At 29.5% G+C, this 24,559-nt stretch overlaps 1 protein-coding gene across 2 annotated transcripts in view; it reads left to right on the top strand.

Moving 5' to 3' along the window:
* The first annotated feature begins 1,456 nt into the window (after positions 1 to 1,456).
* Positions 1,457 to 24,559, top strand: part of LOC129960259 (mitochondrial 10-formyltetrahydrofolate dehydrogenase-like) — a 56,498-nt gene continuing 33,395 nt past the window's right edge. Inside the window, exon 1 of one of the 2 annotated variants that reach the window (XM_056073538.1) lies at positions 1,457 to 1,682. In XM_056073538.1, coding sequence (XP_055929513.1) covers positions 1,635 to 1,682 — 48 coding nt within the window. In that variant the 5' untranslated portion in view covers positions 1,457 to 1,634. Of the gene's footprint in view, positions 1,683 to 21,195; positions 21,318 to 24,559 lie in introns of those variants that run through there. The other variant, XM_056073539.1, reaches the window with a different exon arrangement.

Here is a 24,559-nt window from a genome sequence, read left to right as displayed (position 1 = left end):
TTATTTCCGACTTTTACTGTATCTTACTTTTTATGTTGTTCATTTATTTTTATTTTTGCAATTTTTATTGTTTTATTTTTGTTGTAGTATTTTTTCTTTTTTTTATATATTTGTGCCTCCAGATTTGCAAAATAAATAAGATGAAACACCAATTTATGATAAATTAAGCGGAATTATATCTTAAAAATATATTCTCAAATTCAATTAAATGCATGAAATCAAGATAATTTTCTAAACTGTTTTTATTTATTAGTATTGACAATTCTAAAAATGAAAGAGTTTCAAAATGGTATTAAATAATGGCATGCGACACACTTGGTGAAGAAATGCTGGTATATACTATTGCGGCGGATAGAGAAGTGCTGCAAACATTTTAATAAATTTCAGGTTTTTATATAACACTCAATAGAGTCTTCTAAAGAAAAGCGATTTGGATTTGTAGTTTGCCTGAACTTGTGTTTGAAATTTTTCTCTTATTTTTTATTCTTCTGGAGCATTTCATTCCGTCTCTTTGAATTTCAAATAGTAATAGGAAGGTTAGAAAAGAATGAAATTATCAATAAAATAAAGTGTTTTCATTTTCCCCCTCTCTATTAGAATTAAAGCTCCCTTTAGAAATCAGAGAAAGACTTTAGATTTTGATTTCGCAGTTTTGGACTGTTGACGTTATTCTCCAAATTTAAGCATCACGTCAAAGTGAGAAGATTTGATCTCTCAACAGAGGGACTATATACTCATTTGTATACTACGAATTTTCAATGGAATCGGGTATTGAATGCACGACCCTATAATTTTAAAGCTGACTTTATTCTAAGCTATCGTTGTCAATTATTTTCTTATCTGTGGAAAAATTAGAAATTCAATTTATGAAACTCAAAATCAAATATAAATATTTTTTTTATATTTTTGATTGACAAATAAGAATTTTGTTGTGGTATACAGAATTCTTCAAGTACTAATAAATATATAATACTAAAAGTGCAGAATGGTGTATTTTTAAAATTAAAATTTGCTCATTTTAATCGTGATAATGGATATTCGAATCTCATTATCCTTCATATCTTTGTTGTGAAATAATTCTATGAATTGTTATAGAGAAATATTTTGTTTAATATACACATGGCAGCATTAGGTCAATTAAATATAGCCGTATATAAAAATTATTGCTGTAAATTTGTTACAAGAGTAGCTATATAAAATTTAGCTCTTCAATATTTTATTATAAAATTTTAATTATGACTATCAGAAATTCTGTGTTATTGAAGCTAGTATATTGTTTATTTAGTGAAATATCATATTGACGCAAGAGATCTGATTTACGTTAGGTATGATGAATTTCATTTATTTAGAGAGGCCCAGTTGTATGACGTGAATTCTTCTCGACCAGGTGCTAGTTGACTGACCTACTTAAACAAAGAAGATCTTACACGTCAACGTTTATTCGCTTATTTTTCTGGTTCTGCTTCCCGAATAGTGTTTTCATTCCGTAATGCGTTCGGTTTTGTAATAATACTGTCAGTTAGTAGGGAAGAGAGATATAGGTAGGATCGTTGTGAGTACAGTTTGACCTTGTACACAAATCATATTAATTGCCGGCAAGTCTCCACTGCTAAGCTCAAGGTCATCCATCCACTATGATTTTCCGGGCGGCGAACTTTGTGAGGAAATTCACAACCACTCAGGTAAGCGTGTGTTGAAATAGCAAATCATTGTGTATGACAATGGGTGACTTTTTTTTTCTTTGTATATATATTACTTCATACATCAATGACTGTACTTGACTGTTAATTATTATGCTACTATCGAATGAATTCGTAATTTTGATAAGTTTAGTGAAATGCTTTCATAATTTTAATTAAAAATTTTATTAGTTAAGTAATTAATTTACTTATAATGAAAAAGAAAAATGTTTTTCGTGACTCATTTGTAGAATTTCACATTTTTTTTTCGTTTTTTTTGGTGTTTTCTGAAAATGTTTAGGTTGTAAAACCAAATGCTTGCTTTAGTAAGTATATCAATTAATTTGCATATTTCATTAGGTTTTGACAAAAATAAATAAATAAATAAATAAAAGTGTCATGCGGATAAAAAATTTCTGGTATATTTGTCCTCGTGTTGAAACAGGTGTAAGGAAATGCTTTTGTTTTTATATTTTTCAATACAAATCTATGCCGGAAAATGTTGTATTTATAAAAACTTTTATATATTATTTATTATATTTATCAATTTATAAGATTTATTTAGTACAATAATTTTAATGTAATCTATTATATTTGTTTATTACTTGATGTGCATTTATAAAAGTCTATATTCAAGAAATACAGGATTCATAAAATAGTATACGAAGATAAATGACTTTATATTTATGCTGCTACTGAACAGTAACGATATTTTCACCAAAAAAAATTAAGTTTTAAATATTTTATAATGATTTATTTTACGAAAAAAATTTTTTGGAGTAATATTGCGTACATTAATTTAATGAAGAAGTCATTTTGAAACATGAATTTTCGATTACTTTCATATATTAATAAATCATGTATAAATTAATAAATATATAATTTTTTGAAACTTTATTGAAGCAAAAAGGAAACGAATAAATAAGACAAAAATAGTCAATTTTTTATTTATAATTTATTTAAATAAGTTATTTTCAATTTGACTTTGTGCACATTAGTATAGTATTACTATTGTTCTTTAGATGTTTTCTTAGATTTTTATACTCTCATAATATTTGATTTTCAAAAAGTTGAAAGAACGGCGTTGAAATTTTCTTTTGTTTAAACGAATGGATAGTTTGAAAATTCATAATGTTTGTGAATCTACATGTAAAGCAGCGGGAGTGCTCTCCGGAAATTTTTTTCGCATATTTTATAAGATGTTATATTAAAAAGGTGTTATCTCCCCTCATAAAATTGTGGACCTCGTGTAAGGCTGCGAATGTCTTGCAAGGCACTAGTAAATAATAATTAAGAAATATTGATCTTTGGCATGAAGTAAGCATTTTTTATTGAATCTATAGTGCGAATTTGTATTTTGGACGCCTTTTTTCTGACAGATTCAAACCAAAATTTGACAGAAAACTGCAACTGTATTGACATAATATTACACCAAAAGTCATTACATTTTTGAGTTATTGCATTGACATGCATGCGAAAGTACAGATAGACAGATGGTCATACATGACAGATTTCTTTCAAAACTTGATACGAATCTGAATTTTAAATGCTACATCTGTGTACCAAATTTTATTTATCTAGCTCTTTACGCTTTGTAGTTATCGTATTAGTTTGGACAACCAGAATTCCTCTGGAGGGATTCCTTTCAAAATTTCATTGAAATCTACATATGTGGTCCTATATACCAGATATCATCCATCTGGCCCAAAGCATTTGTGAATTATCGTGTTCATAGAAGACATAATTCCAGAATTGTGCTTTTCCGGATTTAGGGAAGTCTGAAAATTTAGATTTGTCAAAATCTCAAAATTTTTTTGATGATTAATATACTTTCGCTATATCGATGGAAAAAGTTATGTTGAGTAATTGCACATTGATGTTGTTTGTTTATGTTTCTAAAAACTCATATACGGGTGTTTATGAACGAAAAAAAAATTATCACTAAGCAAACATAGGACTGTGGTGGCCTGGAAATAAGGTATAGGTTATCAGATCCCGATTTAGAGATCTGATTTCTCAGCAGTTCCACGGTGTTCGTGGTTCTAGAACGTATTTCATCTACTGCCGTGATCAAATGTTCTCACATTGGTACAAGTTGCTATTTAATATGTGTTTTCATCGGCTGACCGAGGTTCAACACTCCGAAGTCCCTCTAAAAACTGACCTCATATAGCTTCAAAACGGAATTTTAATCTAACTAAATTCAAACTACGAAGCTCGTCTCAATTCTGAAAGTTAACAATGTTTTTTTCTCGAATTATTTTACATCGTATCAATTGTTGTACCTTTACCTTTTTAAGACGACAAAATATTATGATGTAAAAGTTTATTAAAATTTTTATAACTTTTTTTTTAGTAATAGCCTCAACAAAAGGTTAGGAAAACACATTTCTTCATATTCGCAATATATTTTTAAATTTTAAGAACCAAGAATTTCATTTTTGTGCTGAGAAATTGTTTAATTGAACATAAATGTTCAAGAATATGCTATTAATATCTTTTTTATCCTACCATATCCTCTTCTCTTTTTTTATATGGGTGTAGTTGTATTTAGCTTTAATCTATTCATTAATTTAACCATTAAAATGCACCTTAAGAATTATACATTTTTCATAAAATTAAGGCTTGTCTCACACAGACTTATATCAAAATGGCATTTGTGTATTTGGTTATGTTGTATCAAAATGGCGTTTTTTAAAGTATAAGTCATCTAATTGTTTTAACACTTCAAGACACGTATACTTATCCACAGTCGGATCAAGAAATCTAAGGTTTTTGGATATATTTTAAATCCCTTTGTCATGAATGCCAAATATCTTGACATTTGAAAGAAAAAAGAAGATTTTTGATTTTCATCTAAAACATTAATAAACATATCCTGGATTTGCACTTGATTTGGAGAATACAAACATTTAATTCTGTTCGAATCTAGTGAGGGCTCTATCAATTTGTTCGCGCAACTGTTTGGGAAAATTGCTTTTCTTTAAAGAATCCTTTTCCTCGAATCACAATTTGATTATTCTCATTCATTCAATAATTTTCTTTGAACGCGTTTAATTTTGATTCCAATAATTTAATAGTTAGAGATAATTAAAGCTATAGTATTAGAAAAAAATTAAAGTAAAATCTTGTTAAATGCCTAAAATCTACTGTTTATATAATTAGATAGGAGAAGTGCAATAGATATTAGTCTTGCATTAAATCGAATTGTGAAACTTGGACCGGTTTCAGGACCGCATTATAAGTTAAAAAAAGCAAGCAATTGTTTAGAGGCCCCACTAATTTACAGAGTCCGAGACATCGATTTTTTAAAGATATTCTGAGAATTATTTAATTTTATTCTTTCATTTAATTATCGAGCTGCGCAATGAAACTTATTCAAATTAAAATCAAGCATTGCATAAATTAATTTTGGAACATTGCTGAAGTAATAGTGATTTAGTTAATTACCATATTCAAGTTTTATATTATACTATTTCATAAATTAAAAAAAAAACGTTGTGCTTTATAATTAAAAAAAAATCCGATTCTATGAATAAATATTATTTAGATTGCTTTAAAAAAAGGTCTGTGATTTTTTAACTATTTTTTTCTAAATTTCTGTAGTTTATTATTTTTTAAAAATTTCGGCATATACTGGAATCATTTTTTAGAAAGTTTGTTTAGTTTAGTTATATTAACGTCCCGCTTGAAAGCAACATTAGGGCTGTCTCGGGATGGGCCTCGTAATTTTTAAACGCGACGGCACCTAAGCTGCCACCCCCTCCCTAAGCTTTCACACCACACCAGCGGGAGGGCGTTTGGCCCCGACGGATTTAACGTGCCCCGACTATCTTATACGACGGTCCTTCGGTGGAAACGGGTCTCGAATCTGAAACCCTCCGATTCCGAAGCTCCACCAGGCCTTCGCGGCCCATTTTTTTAGAAAGCGATCTGATTCTATGCATTTTGCAATTTTAGTTTGTCAAAATTTGCTACTGAAAACTATTTATATAAAGATTAAGTCAAAAACGGTAAAAAATATCTGATTTTGAAGTTTGGAGAGGGAAAGAAGTCCCGAGATTCTCTTTGTCTAAGAAGAATTCGCTTTGCCTTAAAAAGCTTTATCCGGCCCTGCATGGTTTAGGTTCAGAAATTCATCATCTACTTCATTCATGACATTTATGAGTTAATTTTATTTCACCGCCGTTTTGTGTATCAGTTTCATTTTGAAACTGTAAATTATTAAGAAATGAACATGATAACCATTCAGGGTACTCAGAGTACCTTCATTCTATTTTCAGAAATTCAGATTATTGGAACAGCAAAAAGAAAAAAGAAAGAAAGACTTAATTGGATAATATATATATATATATATGTATATATATATATATATATATATATATATATATATATATATATATATATATATATATATATATATATATATATATATATATATATATATATATATATATATATATATGTATGTATGTATGTATGTATGTATGTATGTATAATAAAGGTGTCATCTCCCCTCCATCATGCATAAAAATTGCAGAATTTAGGAAGGCCGTGAAAGCCACGATTGGTGAGATGCTTTTATAGAGTCCAGCACATCAACGTTTTGTATTTTTTCAGTATAGTGACGAAAACCGTGTAGTATTTTGGACAACGCGTTTTCTTTTGCAAACGATTGAAGCCAAAATATCTCACAGAGCAAAAATCTTAGTAAGAAGCCCGTGTACCAAATTTCATTTATCAAAATCATTATATTTTTGAGTCATTGCGTTTGCATGTATGCGAATGTACACACCGAAAGACAGTCAAACGTACCTATTTCTGTATATCTGGCTCTTTACATATTGCATTTACTGTGTTCCCTTACACTCAGACGGACAGAGAGACAAACTTCATGCGAATGAATTTCATTTAAAATTTGATAGAAATCTATCAATTTGATAGACCAGATACCAAATTTTATTCATCTAGTTCAAAACGTTTTTCAGTAATCGTGTTCGTGGATAGACAAGCAGACAGACAGGCATAATAAATTCCAAAAATGTGCTTTTCAAACTTAGGGAGTACTTTCTCTTTGCACACTTCATATACCAGAAAGTAACAAATGTCAATATGATTTATTTATACCAGGTTGTAGAAGTTTATTTTTAGACCAAACTACTTAAAATATAATGATTTAGATATGTCATATGAAAGTATTTTTGTTACCGTTATGTATTCTGAGAAGGTAGAAGAAAAAATATATAACTTTAAGTTTTGAAAACAAATAATTTTCCAGCTGAGCAAATAATTAAGTATTAAATTTGTCGATTTCACCATATATTAAACTTAATATTGGCCAACGTAATGCTTTTAAACTGGTCGATTGAGATTTTATTTTTCCTTTTATTTCTTTTCATTTTTTCATTCCTCTTCCCTTTTTATGTTTTTCTTTAAACACTGGTATATAATTCTTTTTTTTTTTAATCAAGAAAAAAATGACAATGATCTATAATATAATCAAAATAAATTAAATTTTGACGAAAGACGATAAGGAATCAAAAGAAAACAAAAAAAGTCAGTCTAAAGATAGATATGATTTACTCAAAAAATAGCGAGAAGAAGATTCACAAGAGCAAAACATGGTTTGAATCGGGATTTCGGTGATTAGATAAATCGGTTGTAAAAAAAACATTTTATATAGAAAGTGAAAGATAAGGAATAAGGTTCAACAATTTCCGAGGGTATCGGACAAATTACGACGGAACAAAGTTCAATTAACTCTTGAAAATATAAAGAAGAAAAAGAATAATTTGAAAACGTTAGAGTGAAATATTGGATAGCGGGAAAAAATATGAAATACTTAAAATTAATTTTGCATTAAAATTCTGAAATTTATATATTTATAGATTATATTACGAGGTAAAACAATCTCAATAATCATGAAATGTAGAATTTTTTAGTCTGTGATGGTGCCCTACATTGAGTTTTGATTAATAGAAATCATTTAAACATGTTGGCCGCAAATATATTTCTTTTATGCTGTATCCAAAATGCAAAGTAAAGAATTCGGCTCGGATTATGACTAATTACTGTACACTAATTAATTAGAATTTTTTTAATGCATAAGTTTGCACTAGGCATGCTAAGATATGATAATTTTAAATTAATTTATCATAATTTTTATTAACTTTCTCTTATTCTGCAGTTTTAATTAAACTTTCTCTTATGCGGGATGCACATTCAGAAAACATTTGACATTTAAGATTTCATTAGTAACCAACTTTATTCGTTATAAGAGTGTATTTACTATACAATATAATTATTATTTCAGAAACAAATAATGGATTTAGATTAATTCAGTTGTTTTACGAAATAGAATTCTTATTTATAAAATCTTAACAAATTTACCACTGAAGTCCCCTGAATGAATTTTTTTACAGCTTTGTTTCTTTTCTAATTCTAGAAATGAAATACTATTATTTCATTTGAAAGATTCCACTTTATTTTTGACTAAATAGTTAAAGAAAGAGTGTGTTTAGGAAAAGAAATCCACAAAGATCAAATATTTCACTTGTGGTTCTATAAGTATACAAATATTTATAAACCACATTTCTTTTTCAATTTCTGCTCTGCTCCAAAACTTCAAAGCTATAAACAATACCATGAAATGGAATAAATGCCGGTAGAGATGTGCTAGGGTTTATTTACTGTTTTGGGGTTAATATTTTGTTCTTAGAATGAAAATTGAGCACTTCAGCAAGTGAGAAATCAATTTACTAAATAAACAATGAATATTTGTAACTCTGTTATGAATAGGACATTTACTGTTATTTGTAATAAGCTTTATAAAAATGAATGATAAATTATGGTAAAGGAGTTTCTTTAGGAGCTAGTATTTATATATATACGCTGAAAATTTTCGTTGAAACATTTAAATTTTTGAATAAAATCCCAGATTTTTTTATAATATAGCTAGTTTTTTTAAGATATTTATTGCTCTAAGGTTAATGGGTGTCTTAAGCATTCTGTTAAGTTTGAGTTAACTATTTATTTGTTTAGTAATGAATATCTAAGAAAAACTATGTATAAATGTTCAGACTTAAAATAATAAAATAAAGACATATTATAATTATTAATAGTATAATTATTATTATACTATTACTTTTCTTCACAAATATTCAAAGGATCAGAAGAAGAATAGTGCAAGCCAGAAGAAATTTAAATCGTGATAAAACTTTTACATAAGTAAAAATGCTCTGAAACTCTGGATGCAGATAAAAAATGCTATGAAGAGGAGAAAATGTCAAAACGGGGAAGTAAATTTTCGTTTATACTAATTAGGGAATAACAATTGAAATCAAAAGTTTTTAACACGGAAACAAGCTATTTATAAAAAAATAAAAAATAGTCAATATCATTATAAAATTGATTTTTGTATTAGTTCCTTCAAGACTTCAAAAATAGAAAGATGAAGTATCTTTTTTTTTTCTGGTTATTTTAATTTTTAAACTTTTCAAATCTTACCTGTCTACCATCTAAATATAAAACAAAGAGAACTTCTTTTTGCTGTCGATTACGAAAGCGCAAACCCTATTTTGCGCCTCATGTTCTTTTTATTTTAGACCCAAGAAGATGACATTCGAAATCGGAAAGCAAACTATCAGCAATTTCATTCAGAAAACATTTTTTTTTCAGCAGAATTCTTTTATTTTCTTTATGCGTTTTATTTGAGAAGTGGTTTCTTAGCTGGTCATTCAGCTTTCTTTCCAGTCCCACCGGGGGGATTATTTTTGTTGTGGTACAGCGGCTTAGAAGTTTTGTAGAGCCTGAAAGACTGTGGGCTTTTTAAAGAAAATTAATTGCTCGTTCTAAAGAAAATTTTGCTCCACACAACAAGATATTTTTTCTAAACTTGTTGAATTTTCGAAACTGGATAAAGATCATCGTATGAGTTAATTGGTTTGGGTCATTTATTTTTGCTTCTTTACTTAATAAATATGGTTTTAACTTTCCCAGTTTCTGTTAAACTGCCTTTTTCAAATAGTTTTAGAGATCACCGAGTAGCAAATTTTTTTTAAAAAAATCCATTACTTTTTACATCAAAAGGCAACATTTTTATGCATTTCAAGATATAATGTAATAATTTTATAATTGTTCTATATATTTATGTAAGAAAAAGCGAAACAAATATACTTATTTGTCTTAGAGTTTTTATATTCAATCCGTATGGGGCATCAACCCAATTAATTATTTTTTAAAGGATCCAGATAAAAAATACTTTTAGTGTCAGCGTTTGGCGTATATATGTAAAAATCCCCTTTCCTCTTGAATCTGGTTGCATGTAAATGGCCATGGGAGAAATATGGAAATTCTAGGTTCTTAGACATTAAATTTTAACATAAAATATTTATAATATCAAGAGAAGACAATGTAAAGATTCTTTGACAGAGATATTTAACAGTCAATGTACTCTGATTGAGATCTTTTGAAAAAAAGCTATTTTCTAATATATATATATATATATATATATATATATATATATATATATATATATATATATATACGAGTTTGTAAAAATGGCTGTTTGAAGTTCGATTTGAAGCGGGAATGAATAGTCTAGATTTTGTAGCGTTATATTGCGATGGATCATTTGCGAGTAATCTTAGAGCCAGTTTTAGTATAACTTATTGCTGTTGTTCTTTTAAATACCACATAATATATAAAAGTAAATAAACAAATTTTGGAGTGCTATAATCTAATATAGGTAAGTTTATAGTCTACCAATCACCACATTTTGCTTTGCATTATATTACAAGTACCATTTTCGGGTATAAGTATATATTTGATTAGAAAATTGTGCAATGATTCCTTACTCTTTAACATCTTCAGTCACTGTCATAGTTTCTCTTTCACTTTCTCATTTACATAATAAACATAGAAAGAGAAAGTAGTTTAGTCATCAAAACATTCGACCTTGAGATGCTGATGAGTCTTCACTATTCATATCTCCCCCTCCCCCGTGCATTTGGTATTATTATGTTTGCATTTTTGGTATTATGCTTGTTTGTAAAATGATAACACAAATTGTACATTTGTATTAAATTTTGGACCTAATCTGTCGATTGTTTGATTATCTATCCTGTTGTGTATATGTAAAAGCAATGACACAGAAACATCACAAGCCAGAGATATGAATTTAAGTTTGATATTTACAAAAAAATTGTATATATGCGTAAATTTCGGGCAGAATCCACCAATGGGTAAACTGCCTTTCTATCATCTGAACATGATAACTTAAAAAAAGAAACGAGTTTGCTAAATAAAATTTAGTATATGGTCTTTAGTATAACACCCACGGAAGTGGTCCTCCCAAAACTTTATCGCAAAATCTATAATAAAGGTGTTTCTCAGAGGACGCCTTGCATGTCACGAAATATTAACCTTTGGCTTGAATTTAGTATTTTTACTAAATCTATCTGGCGACCTTTGGCGATTCATTCCTGCCATGCTGTTAATAGTATCCGAAAATCAAATTTCTGTTTTAGACCCGAACTGAACCAAAATTTGACACAGACTACAATTGTAGTCTCCAAATCACATACCATATTTGATATATCTATGTCATTACGTTTTTGAGTTATCGCGTTTACATGTTTCTATAAGTACAGGCAGACAGATGATAAATACTTTGCTGAATTTCATTCAAAATATGATAGGTGTCTAAATTATAGATGTTAAATTTATGAACCGAATTTCATCCATCTAGTTTTTTTCGTTTTGTAGTTATCGTGTTAACTTATATTCGAATAGCTGGACAGATAGACTTTCTCTGAATCTAAACTTGCTGAAAATTTGATAGAAATCTACATACTTGGGGTAAAGATCGTATACCGAATTTCATCCGTTTAGCTCACAGCACTTTTAAGTTATGTTTATCGCAGATAGACAAACATAATAACATTTTATTTTTTTTTGTAATTCAGAGAGATCGAAAACGTGGAGATTCGTAAAATGTCGAGTTTAAATTTTTTGGCAATTATAGTACTTTATACTTCGCATGAGAGAAATTACAAATAGTTACATGTTGCTGTTGTTTCTTATGGCACTTGCCATCTACAAGCCCGCTGTTACGAAGATAGCGATTTAAGCCGGTGGGGAAGCGTCTCTTGTTTTTATATTTGCGCCAACCAGGGCCAAGAGTACGACTTTGCTACTCACGCATCACTCATTCGCTTGCACAACCTCTTTTTACAGGAGGGTACATTCACACATCTCACAGATAGAACAACGGAAGAACAACCATATCCAAACCGGGACTCGAACCCAGGACGCCAGATCACTTGGAAGACGCTGTACCCCTATGCCAGGACGCCGGCAATAGATACCTATCAATCGGCTAAAAGACTGATATCCAAATATATAGTTGGTTCCATTTACTGCGTGAGGAATTAAAGCCTAAAACTCTCCATGATATGGAAGTGTACTAAAACTCATGTATTTATCTTCAAGGGAATGTATCATACATAAGTAACTTTTTTCAACATAAGTACTTTCATTTGCCTACAGAATTTTCAAATACCATTTGGCGATTAAGTGTTTGTTTTTAAGCTTAATCAAAATTTTTTATCACCGGAAGATTTATATCAGTTAAACTTTGATTTCTTCGCTACACTCATACATATTTATAAGTATTGGACTAAGGAAGTTATCAGAATATTTTCAAGGTGAAAGACGTTGCTCTTTAGCATACACTATTTATCTTTTGACCTACAAAGATTACAAACATATCTCTAAAAAGAAACATTGTTAGATAACTTAACCGGTTTTCTCATGTTTGTTTGATAAATGATATATTTTGAGGAATGACTTTTCAAAAATTTTTCTTTCGATTTCTGAAAAATAACATGAGATTTTCTGACAGTTATTTTGTAATGATATTTCGTCTATGCCTTTTGGAACAATTTTAATTGTAATTGGAGAAGATATAATTCATAATGCTTATGTCTTCTACGTCGTTGGCTGGTTTTTGTTTTAATTTAATTGAAATCTTCAAATTTTTAAAGCTATACGTATTTCAAATGTCGTATGAACTTAGCATGAAGGTAAATGTTTGGAATTGATAAAAAAATGGCTTTTTTAATTTGTTTTACTTTCTTTAGTTTGCATATTGCTTTCCCTGATTTCAGAAATATATTTTTAATTGATATATATAGACTATCTTGCAGTATTCAATTGTTCCTACTTATGAAAAATTGGGTGTCACGGTCTTTTAACGAAATCATTATGCATTTACACTGCCTTACCTTAATTGTTCAGGGACTTTGCTTGAACAGGATTAATGACATTAAATCTAAACATGTTTTATTTATTATTATTATTCTTTTTTATTTCGAAGAAATTTCGTGCTTTACAAAATAAGTTTCAGAAATTCTTAATAAATATACAAAAATATATATCCTTAAAAATTATAATATTTTCATGTTACATTTATAAAATACTAGCTGGTTCCTGGCGTGTTGCTACCGCATAAGAAATAATTTTAGAAATATCATTTGAAATTAGAAATAGATATCTTGTTTAATTAGGAATGATAGAAATAAGATATTTATTTTCTTGCCGACTATGGATACATTCATTGAAATTGAATTATATATAAAAGAAAAATGGAATTAATATTTATTATATTTTTTTACTTTAGATACGGTAATTGTACTATGTTTATAACCTTCAGGCAAGTGAAAGCAATAAGTTGGCAAATTTTTATCGCAATCGGATGAACGGTACGGTAGCGCATAAAATACGAACAAACAAAAATTCATTTTTATATATTAGATATAACAATTGTACTGTGCCTATAACCTTCGCGCAAGTGCACGAAATAAGTTGGCAAATTTTTATCGCAATCGGATGAACGGTACGGTAGCGCATAAAATACGAACAAACAAAAATTTATTTGTATATATTAGATTCAAAATTTAATGCTAATTATAAAATTTTAAAAATCTAGGATGGAATGAAATCCCATATCAAAGCATGCAATGGTATTTAGATGAAAATTTCTAGATTTTGATGGCAAAATTGAGAAGGAAACATGTTGAAATACTTATTTAAGGTGGTTTTATAAAAACAGTTTTTAATTACTAATAACATTTACAGCAGATTTAACTAATTTTGTGGTTGCAATCTTTGCATTTTAATCTTCATAAGGACTAGTGATGTTAGAATTATGAGTGTTTGATTCGTGTTAAAGAAGGTAATGCTAAATTTATAAAATAAATTTCACAGAAATCATAAGCTTGTCGCAATTAAAAATGAAAAAAATGATCTTTAAATGTCCATATTTCTTCATATTACGTCTAAAGACCTTTAGTCTATTATAGGCACAAATTGGGCATTCTAAAATGATGGAAGAAAAGGGAAAAAGAAATGCATACTCTTAAAATAAAATATATTTAGTAAAAAAAAAGAAGAAAAAAAGCGAAGAGTTACCTTTCGAAAATGAGGACTTAGTGTTAAAGTAATACATTTATTAATTATGAAATACATACAATTATACAGACTATATACATAAGTAAATTTAATTAAATGCTTTTAGAAACACATTTTTATTAGTCTACTAAATAACGTAATTTCTTTATTTTATTTCAATTAATTTCTACTTTCGAATCTTTAGATTTGTCTCTTATCACATACTTACTGCCAGGTTATCCCTCTGTTTTTAAAATCAAAATTAAATCTAAGTCATGAAAAATTGATAATTAATTTCTTAAAACATGAAAAGGGTGCAGTAATGTTGCTGAAAGCGCACAAATGAGCAAAGTTTAATTTATGTTAGTTATATTAACGTTCCGTTTTAAAGCTACACTAGGGCTATTTTAGAACGGACCCCGTAATTTTGAACCGGGGTCAGGTGACAAGGACGACACCTGAGCTGGCACCCCCCACTTCACACCACACCAGCGGAAGGACATTTGGTCCGGACGGATTTAACGTGCAACAGTGGAATCGGGTCGCAAACCTGAAACCCCCCTGTTCTGAAGCCGGGACCTTACCACCAGGCCACCGCGGCCCGCAAATGAGTAAAATACCAGCCCCTTAGCAAATCATAAAGTGAGTGAAAAATCGATCTGAAAATTATCTCTTTGCGAACATGAAAAAAACCCAAGTTAAAAAAGAGCATTTAAAAATATAACAAGTCTATATTCATGTATATTCTTTAAGTATCTTTCAGGAAAGTAACCACAGTAAATAAGTAACTGTAATCGAAACCCAGTTTTTGTTTAAATTGTTTTAAGTATTTATTTGCCCCTTAGAATGTACGGTTTAATACAACAATATAAATTTAGTATCTAGTATTTAGTTTTTGAATGAAACAACATTACCCAAATAATTTGAACAAAATACTGAAGAAAACTTTGAACTATGAAATTATGGTTTTTCTGACAACCATATGAAAACATCAGGTGACGTACAAGTATGCAGATCATGGTATATCAGCTGAGTTGAATTACTCAATTTGAAAGCGTACAGTTGATATTATGCTATCGATACACGCAAATAAAATGCTTTACTTCTACTTCCGTCTTATTTTTGCAGCTGAAAGCAAATGACGTCAATGTTTTTATTCATTTATTATAAGTTATCCAGCCGCTAATGGTTTCGCAGCTCTCATCTTTTGGTGTTCCTTAGAACTGTTTACAAGCTGAAACAGTTAAGATGGACTTTAATTTTATAATTCGAAATACTACATCAGATAAAGTTTTGTCGTAACTCGAAATTTTTACAAAATAACCCAAGAATTTAAATACAGAATTATTTTTTCTATTTTCATATTTGCAGTTGATTTTCTCCCATAGACTGAGCAATCCACGTTCTTATAATGTGAAAATAATCGCTGAAATATCAGATTCGTAAAGATATGAACTTAAAAATATTTGAAAGAGAAATTTTTTTTGTCGTGTGCAGCGGGGAATCCCCCTGATAAATGAATAAATTTAAATGTCTCTGTAATATGCTCGCATTAAAGAACTTCAATACTGTAGATAATTTCATTACAGAAATTTTTAGTTCAATTAACTGTGCATTCAATTGTTTTCAGCTTGTTAAAAATTCAAGTATAAATTGGAATGTTTTTGATAAAATTTATTTCTTTACTTACACCAATCTCATAATTTGAATAAAATGTGTACTAGAAAGTGTTCTTGTTATTTCATAATATTTCGAAATAAAAGTTTGAAACAGATTTATGATCATTCAAAGTGTTATTCTTATCTGGTTATCAAAGTGTATAATAAAATCTCTATAACTATTCAAAAGTTTTTCCAGTTTTGTTTATATACATCTGTTGCTTTATCAATGGAATAAAAATAAGATTGAGCTCATGCATTTATGTTGCATGAATGGAGATAAAATAAATTAATAAATTTTTTAGAAGACATCTTATTTTAAAATGGATTTTCGAAAAGTAGGTAATTATTTATAATATTTATTCTTTTTTATTGTACCTTATAAATGTATTGGATAGTCATATCACTGACTCTCCAACCCGCCCAAAGGCACACGGATAATAAATACTGAATGATCGGACCGCCGCAACAGCAACATTGGTGGGAACTGTGGTTGATTCCTAATTACCATCATTGGCCACAGTACAACCTTTCCCGAAGGAAGTACGTCCCGTCATCGATGGGAGGAGCCAGACTCCCACCTCTTTATGTACCCTCCAGGGTAGCGAGATCTAACCACCATGCCGGAAGTATCTCATAATCTTTTCGAGGTGCCCCCTCTCCGGGGGGAAATGTGTTGAATATCAAAATTTACTGCTTACTGAAAACAAGAGTAATAATATGCTTTTATTAAGGATAACTTTAACAAAAACATTTTTTTTTTGAATTCAAATCAATATTTTTTTTCTGCAAGAAAATAAATAAAATAAATATTTTTAAAAAGATAAGAAATGGAAAGAAATAAAAAAAAGTTTTATTTTGTGTTATTGGCGGTAATAGAAGATATGAGTAACAAAAAATTTACTATAAGCACTTTTTAACTTGGTAAATCTGGGACGGAGTGTTCTTATCGTGAAAGAAAATTTTACTTTAAGTTTAAAGTCATATTCACAAATCACTTTTATGTTCTTTTTATTAAAATTTTGATGTGATTTTTCTCTATAACTGACAGAAATCACGGCAAAAATAACTTTTTACTTAATTTTAAATCTTCATCTTTTTACTTAATTTTAACTTTTTACTTAAATTTGAAAAGTTATACTACTTAATTTAACTTTTTACTTAATTAAAAATTAATTACTTAATTTTTTCAGTTTGTTTCCAATTTTACCGTGTTTTTTTAATATTATGACATTTTTAAAAAAAGTAAAGAAAACTGATTAATATTGTAGTCGAAAGTTCACTTTGTTACATTTTACTACTCACGGAGGGTGTGATTCTGCTCCATGAAAACGCGCGTCCACACGTCTCCAGGGTCACACACGTGGAACTGGAGAAGTTCAAGTGGGAGCAGCTCGATCATCCTTCCTACAGCCCGGATATGTCGCCCTGCGATTTTCATGTGTTCGGTCCCCTGAAAAAACATCTGAAAGGAAAGCGCTTCAACTCGGACGGCGAATTCAAGGACGCTGTGAAGGACTGGTCCCGTCACGGCCACAGGAATTCTGGAAACAAGGAATCCTTCGGCTCGTTAATCAATGGGTTCGTTGTGCTTTGGCCTATGCAGTATACTTTGAATAAAATCTTCATTTATGCCCACAGCGTTGTTCCGTACCTTTTCATTTGATCACCCCTTGTAGATTAGATTATTCACGATTAGAATTTAGACAATCTAATTTTAAGATTAAAACATGAATACTAATTTGGGAAGACTTTGAGATTGCTAGAGGATGCTTCCATGAATAATTACGTTTGCTGCAATGACACTGAAGCTACCTTAAATTTGATATGGTGGAAAGTTCGACTTTGGCGTTGGGATCGGAAGTTCGTGAATTCGATACTCCATTACACTGTGTGCGCGCCTTTATTCTTTTGAAAAATAAACAACTTTAAAGTACATAAAGACAATATCACTTCCAACATATTCGATCACTGATAGATTTGAAAATCTAGTTAGCTGTTACGTAAGCCACTTTCTTATTAATCAGTTGCTCATTGCTATTTATCCAGTCCTCAAGTGATTGCTAATAATAATTATATGCCATCAGCAAAAGGACCAAACTTTGTAATTTCATTTATAATATATTACTAATAGCTTGCCGCTTTACGGTCATGCTTTCATCAATAAGAACGCAAAAATGTTTCTTGCTCTAACCTAATATGAACGTTTGAAATTATGATGCCTGTAGATGGGCTCAGAATCCCTCCCCTCCCCCCATCCAAATGCCATTAAACGAATGCCTTATTTCCCTATTGAGGAAAAGTAAGGTATAATGTTACAAACTTATCTTTATTATGTATCTATTCATTGGCAACATTATTCATTTTAGCATGCTGATGTTGCTGTGATTCCTAGTGAGATAATACATAGTTGAGAGAATTCTTGACTGAATAGTAAAGATGGCAATGATTTAATCAAATGTAGTATGGGGGATCATTGTCAATGAAAACTGAATCAGCCTCAGATGGAATGTAAGTATGACTATTTCTCTGGAGTGCTTTTAAAGGGAAACGAGCTCACCAATGTTTTAGACCCGAGTAAAACCAAGAAGACTGTCGTACAGCCAGTTTATCAGTACTAGTATCGAAATTTTGCTGATTTCATCAATTCTCTAAATGTTTATGATTAACTTATTACAAGAGACATATTCTCGACCATTTTCTTCGAATCTATCAGAGTTACATTTGTTATTCTTATTAACTTTCAAGGTCATTGATCAGGAAATTCTAATATGTCTGTGCACGAGGGTTTACATATCATTTCGTGAATTATATATTCCTGTCACTAATAAACCCCGAGATGAATCCATTTCTTTAGTATCTTCATAAGAGCAACTTTCTTTTTTCAAGAGATAACACAAAAGCATTTGAAATCCTAGAACACTTTTAGAATAGGATTTTTTGCAGATAAGGGTAAAAATACTTATACACATTTTCTGACAAATCTTTTCTTGGGAAATAATGCATTCTGAAATTTTTGCTAAATATCCTGTGTAGGCACACTTAAGAAGAATTGTAAAAATTTTGCTCGAATTAAAAAACAACATGTAAATAAATAAATGAAAACAAGCATGTTGAGTGGTGTAGAACTATTTAAAAAATGGCATAGCATATATACATTGTCAATGTAAAGAATATTCTATTCACAAATGAGGGAAATGAAGCGCTATAGATAGGGAAAATAACAATATAGGAATTGCTTTCAAATTAAATAATGCATATTTTCGTGTCATCAAAAGAGCTTACAAAGGAGGGAGCTTCAACCTCATATTGTCAAAATCCTTCAATATCGATGTGATCCACAATGACCCAGATGGGTGATACATAGCTAAGGGATTGTGGCATTGTTGTGGAAACTAATCATTTGTTGTTTCTTGAGTGTATTTCGGGCTCTGAACCAATGACAAAGAAAAGTTTGCCTTTGGTGGTTTTGAAATTCCCATTCATTTTTTGAAAGTGGTTTTTAAATGTGAGATGCTTGCCCAAGATTATATCACGGTAGTAATACTTTTTTCTTTAGGGATGACTTTTCTGTATAGTTTGGAGATGGAACATTTCTTTTCCAAGAGAGAGAGGGAGAGAGAGAGAGAAACCTGCTTGCCATTTGCTTACGTTAATTTTGATTTTCCATTGAATTAGCCATTTTTTAACTTTTTTGTTATAAGTTTCGTTATTTGTAATTTCGAAAGAATGCTTGGTAGAATTTTAATGCATGATAAAGTTGTATCATAAGTTTGGTTCTTCATGTTTTGGAAGGTCTTTAATTCAAGTATTGAAGCAAGTCAGACTCCAATTGGAACTATTGTTATTTCTAACTATTCTACATTAATATTTTTAAGAGTAAATAAGAATTTTTTATTCTAATCACGAATTTCCTGTCGGAAAAGTGAGATAAATTTATTTAATCCATCAAGGATTTTCCAATTTTAGAATCTTTTAGAAAAATCCATGAATCAAAATTCGGTCAACAGTTTTGAGAATGTCTTGGAAGAATGTTCCGGTGTCAATTGTATCCTTGACTGATGCTTTCGGGTAATCATATGAATAGCTCAAGGATTAATGTATTTTTCCCAACAGCAAATTGATGCGGTGATATTTGTTTGTTACGCTCTTTAAATGTATCAAAGACAACTTTTTTAGTGATATTGCTAGGAACTGAGAAGGCGTTGATAGGTCTGTAAGTAGATTGATTATATTTTTTCCTGGTTTATGGATGGTGATGACAATTTCAGTTTTTCATTCTCGAAGTGTTTTTGCCTCATGATTGATTTTGCAGCATCAATAAGCCAAAAATTTGTTTTAGAAGGTTTTTTTTTTTTTTTTTTTTTTTTTTTTTACTAAACAGTTGTTAATGCCATCAATTCCTAGACTTTTTCTTTTTTGAAGTGCTTTCCTAAGGTTGATTATTCCTGACAACAAATACAGAGAGAGACCTCATTTCTATTCTACAGTAAGCGACATTGATCAAAAGGAGTATCGAAACTCCACGAATGATGTCCTGAAAAAGATTTAAATATTTTACTATCGAATTCGTTACTAATGTGTTTAATAAAAACTACGGAAAGAATAGAACATGCATTGAAAAAAAGGCGAAACATTGAATGGCTATAATACGCTTATAAAAAAAATAATCGCAGGCATGTTAATATAATTTTGTAACTTGTATAATTGGATTTTGAAATTGAATTCCTAAGGAATTTATTGCTAAAATCACATAAATGCGTAACTGAATTTTTCATAGTTGAATTGCATTTCTCAAATTTCTGAAGATAAAAGTTTAGTGGATGAATTTGAAATTTGTAATTAAAATTTTCGTCGGAGGGGGGGGGGAATCTAGTTTGACTCACGTAGAATAAAGCAAAATTTGTAATCTCTGAACGGAGCTGAATTAAAAGCAGTTATAAATATCATTTAGCTAGTATGGGTCAGAGTAAACTTTTCATAAGTCAAAATGCTTTATAATGTATTCAAATTAAAAAAATATAAAAATGAATAGAAATTCTATTGTAATTAATTCTCGAGATTTTACTTCCTTGAGAATATTCATGTATTACATATTAGATTAAATATTTGAATTCGAATTGCAGATTACAGCGAGTACTCAATCAAACATTTATTCTTCCTTTTTAATGATATTTTATGTTTATCCTTTACAGATAGTGAAAAAAAACACACTTTAAATTAAACAGTAGTATTTGGTGATAATCAAGTGCTGATATTCTGTAAAATATTCTGATTATATTAATACATCTTTATCCGTCACTAGAATCGTGGAACTCTTCTTTTTCTTTCGACTTCCTGAATGCACTATATTTACTTTTTGTTGATAAATATTATCTGCTAGATAGCGAAAGTGAACTTTCACGTGAACAATTGATGGATCCATCCCTTTTAAAAGGATTGCTCCGGTTAATTCATTGCACTTGAGGGGGAATCGATTTCTTTTCAAGACTTCTTTTGCTGCTGTCTTATCTCTTTGAATTACTGAAAGGTAAATATCAATTAATGTATGTCTTCTTCTGGTTGGATTAGAATTGAATTTGAAAGCAATATTGGATTAATGTTATAGAGTCACGAATTTATGAGCATTCGCGTATATCTAGTTAATTATATTTAAGGAGTTTTTGCAACTAGTTTTAGTGTTGGAAAGTGAGTTTTAGTGTTACAAATCTGCTTACTTGCGAGAATTGCTGGGTAGCCAATTTTGTTCCAAAACTTCTTTTGCTACTATCTTATATTTTTGAGTGATTGAAAGGCAGATATCAATTAATGCATATCTGCTTCTGGATGGAATAGAACCGAAGTTGAATGGGTCGATGCTAAGGTCACGAAATTTAATGATGACCCCTCGATGATATTAACATTCACATTTATAAATTATATTTTTATGTTCGAATTTGATGAAAATGTCCAAAAATTATTTTTCGGAATTGTTTATTAGCATATATCTTCAGTTTAATGTTTGAAGGAAATTTCAGTTTCAAATAAAAAAAATTTATATATATATATATATATATATATATATATATATATATATATATATATATATATATATATATATATATATATATATATATATATATATATATATATATATATATATAAATTACGTGTCACGTTGTTTGTCCGCGATGGACTCCTAAACTACTTAACCGATTTTAATCAAATTTGCACACCGTGTGCAGTTTGATCTAACTTAAAAGATAGGATAGTCCTTTTTTTGAATTTTTAATTAGAATTTTAATTATTAATTAAAAACTAACTTTCCCGTCAAAAAAATCTTTTCATTTTCCCCACCGCCAAATGAGTACGGCTTCAGTTTTTTTCCCCAACAGTCATGAGGCTAGGCTTAAGATTTTTCGGCTGATTATTTGAAACGGTTCTATTTATTTTCTTCATGTTTGATGTATTTAAAATAAAACATTGTTAATTAATCGATCTTTTAGATTCATTCTGAAGTACTTTTGAATTAAAATAAAACAGAATAAAGGAAATTACAAATTTCTAATCTGCATAGCGTTACCCCAACTGGCGTAGAAAAACTCACGCATTTGCACTACCGTAACTGGCGTTGAAAATTCACGCATGCGCATTGTGTTCTGATTGTTGACATGACAACCATTATCAACGGATGATTTAAATTATTTTTAGGTTCGTTGCATGTTTTTGTAATTAAATTGCATTTATGTTAGTTATATATTTTTTGTATACGCTTATAGTTTTAAGTAAATCGTTTTTTTTTAGTTTTTTTTAACTTGTTTTCAACCGATTATTTTAAACGATTCGTTTTATTTTCTTAGTGTTTGATGCATTTAAAATTAAACATTGTTAATTAATCGTTCTGGTCATAATGAATCTGAGAATATTTTGTTGAGAAATTCTTGAAATATTACATAAATTAGGAAAGATATTCTTTACTGCCCATAAAGTTTAAACGCTCAGTGACTGCTTTCAGTAATCATATTACAAAAAAATACTTTGTTTCAGTAAAAAATATTATTATATTAATTGCAGATTAATCCTTTCCACTTTAATTTATAGTATAAATTCTACGGGAACTAACAGAAAATTAGAGAGATACATATTACGTTATGACTGAAGGCGTTTATAATATTATGACAGAATTATATGACTATCAAAATTTGAAGTTTTAAAATATTTTGATGAAGAAGCTATTAAAGTAGTAATTGCATAAAATATTTAATTATTAAAATTTTAACGAACATTAAGATTGGCGAACCGGCTGGTCGCCAAAGGCGGCTAGTATATATATATATATATATAGCGTTTTATTCGCTTTGTATTAGTAGATAGCGGGTCACCTGATCCATAACATTTGAGGTTTTTTTTGCCAGTATTATTTGAAATATTTAATGAAAATCCTTTTCACATCATAGTAAGTATTTATATTGCAACTGACAGTGAAATGGTAATAAAAAAATGAAAAGTAAAGCTTTAATCAACATCAAATTAACAGCAAATGAGTTTAAAACGATATTATTTGCTAATTCTGTTTTTAGACATACCATTTGTGGGAACATTAATGAGTAGCTTTCAGGTTTGTTTACCTTTTTCGATCACCTATGCTTTCACCTATCTTTTGTCTCCAGGCTAGGAATCGTCTAATTACCTCAATAATACGTGTGGTAGTCCTGTATTGCTTTTTTAAATAGTAATGGATCGTCCAATGACATCAGATGAAGAAAAAAAAATGCGAAAAAAGACCAAACGAGAATCTGGCAATTTGAAAAGAAAATCTGATCGTGAAGCTGCTAAGTTGGCGGCAAAATGTGAAAAATTGATTCGATATTTAGATATGGGAGATATGCACAAATAATATTCTCATTTTGGGGCTTTGAGTTTACAATCGGAAGTAGGTTGATAGGAAAATGTATGTTCTCATCATGGGAAGATCAAGATTCCAGCATTGAATGAATGGCCAGTGGGATTTAAAAACTTGCTAATTGACACTGACGAATATAGCGTAAACTACTGGACAAATTTCGTGGTTGGCGAGCGAAAGCGAGGAGGGGGCAAAGCCTATATTTTTTACTCTATGGTTTAAAATTTGTAATATTCTTTTAATTTATACAAAATTTAAAAGTGCAATTAGTCAAGTTTTAAAATAAAATTATAGCTCCTCAATAATTAGTGATCTACCACAACACTGATTTGCTAAAGATCACAATAACTTTTTATACAGAATATCTTAATCTATTTATGACAAATAATAATTCTTTACTTGTAGATTTATGCATTTTGACATCCAAGTAGTTAATTACAAAATTAGCGCAATTATTTATAATGAAAGAAACTTCTTGATTATTTCAATATTTGTGAGATATCTTATTTGCATAGCAATATGCCCATTTCTGTGCATCGAAATATAGTTTTAAATTAACTGGAACATAATGATATTAAAACTATTGACATGACAGCTAAAATTAGTAGTGTTAAAAAATGTTATAAAATGTGTTTTTGAATTAAGAATATCTTTCGAACTTTTTGCTTATCTACGTAAAAAAATGAAATTTTTTGACTATTTTAGAAATGGCAGAATTTTACTGCTTTAATCCTCCATATCATTTTTAACTATCTTTTTCGTTTAAGTGATATTTTCTAATTAATAACTTCAGCAGTGTTAAATATACATTAGCCATGGGTATCAAAGTATTGTTATTTAAATTTTGAACAACCACGCTTTTAGTTTAAGGGCATTTATGTATTAATAAA

The sequence above is a fragment of the Argiope bruennichi genome, chromosome X2 (assembly GCF_947563725.1).
Source record: "Argiope bruennichi chromosome X2, qqArgBrue1.1, whole genome shotgun sequence".
Classification (NCBI taxonomy): domain Eukaryota; kingdom Metazoa; phylum Arthropoda; class Arachnida; order Araneae; family Araneidae; genus Argiope; species Argiope bruennichi.
Note: the sequence above shows the minus strand (reverse complement) of the source record. Positions and strands in the feature narration are given on the sequence as shown.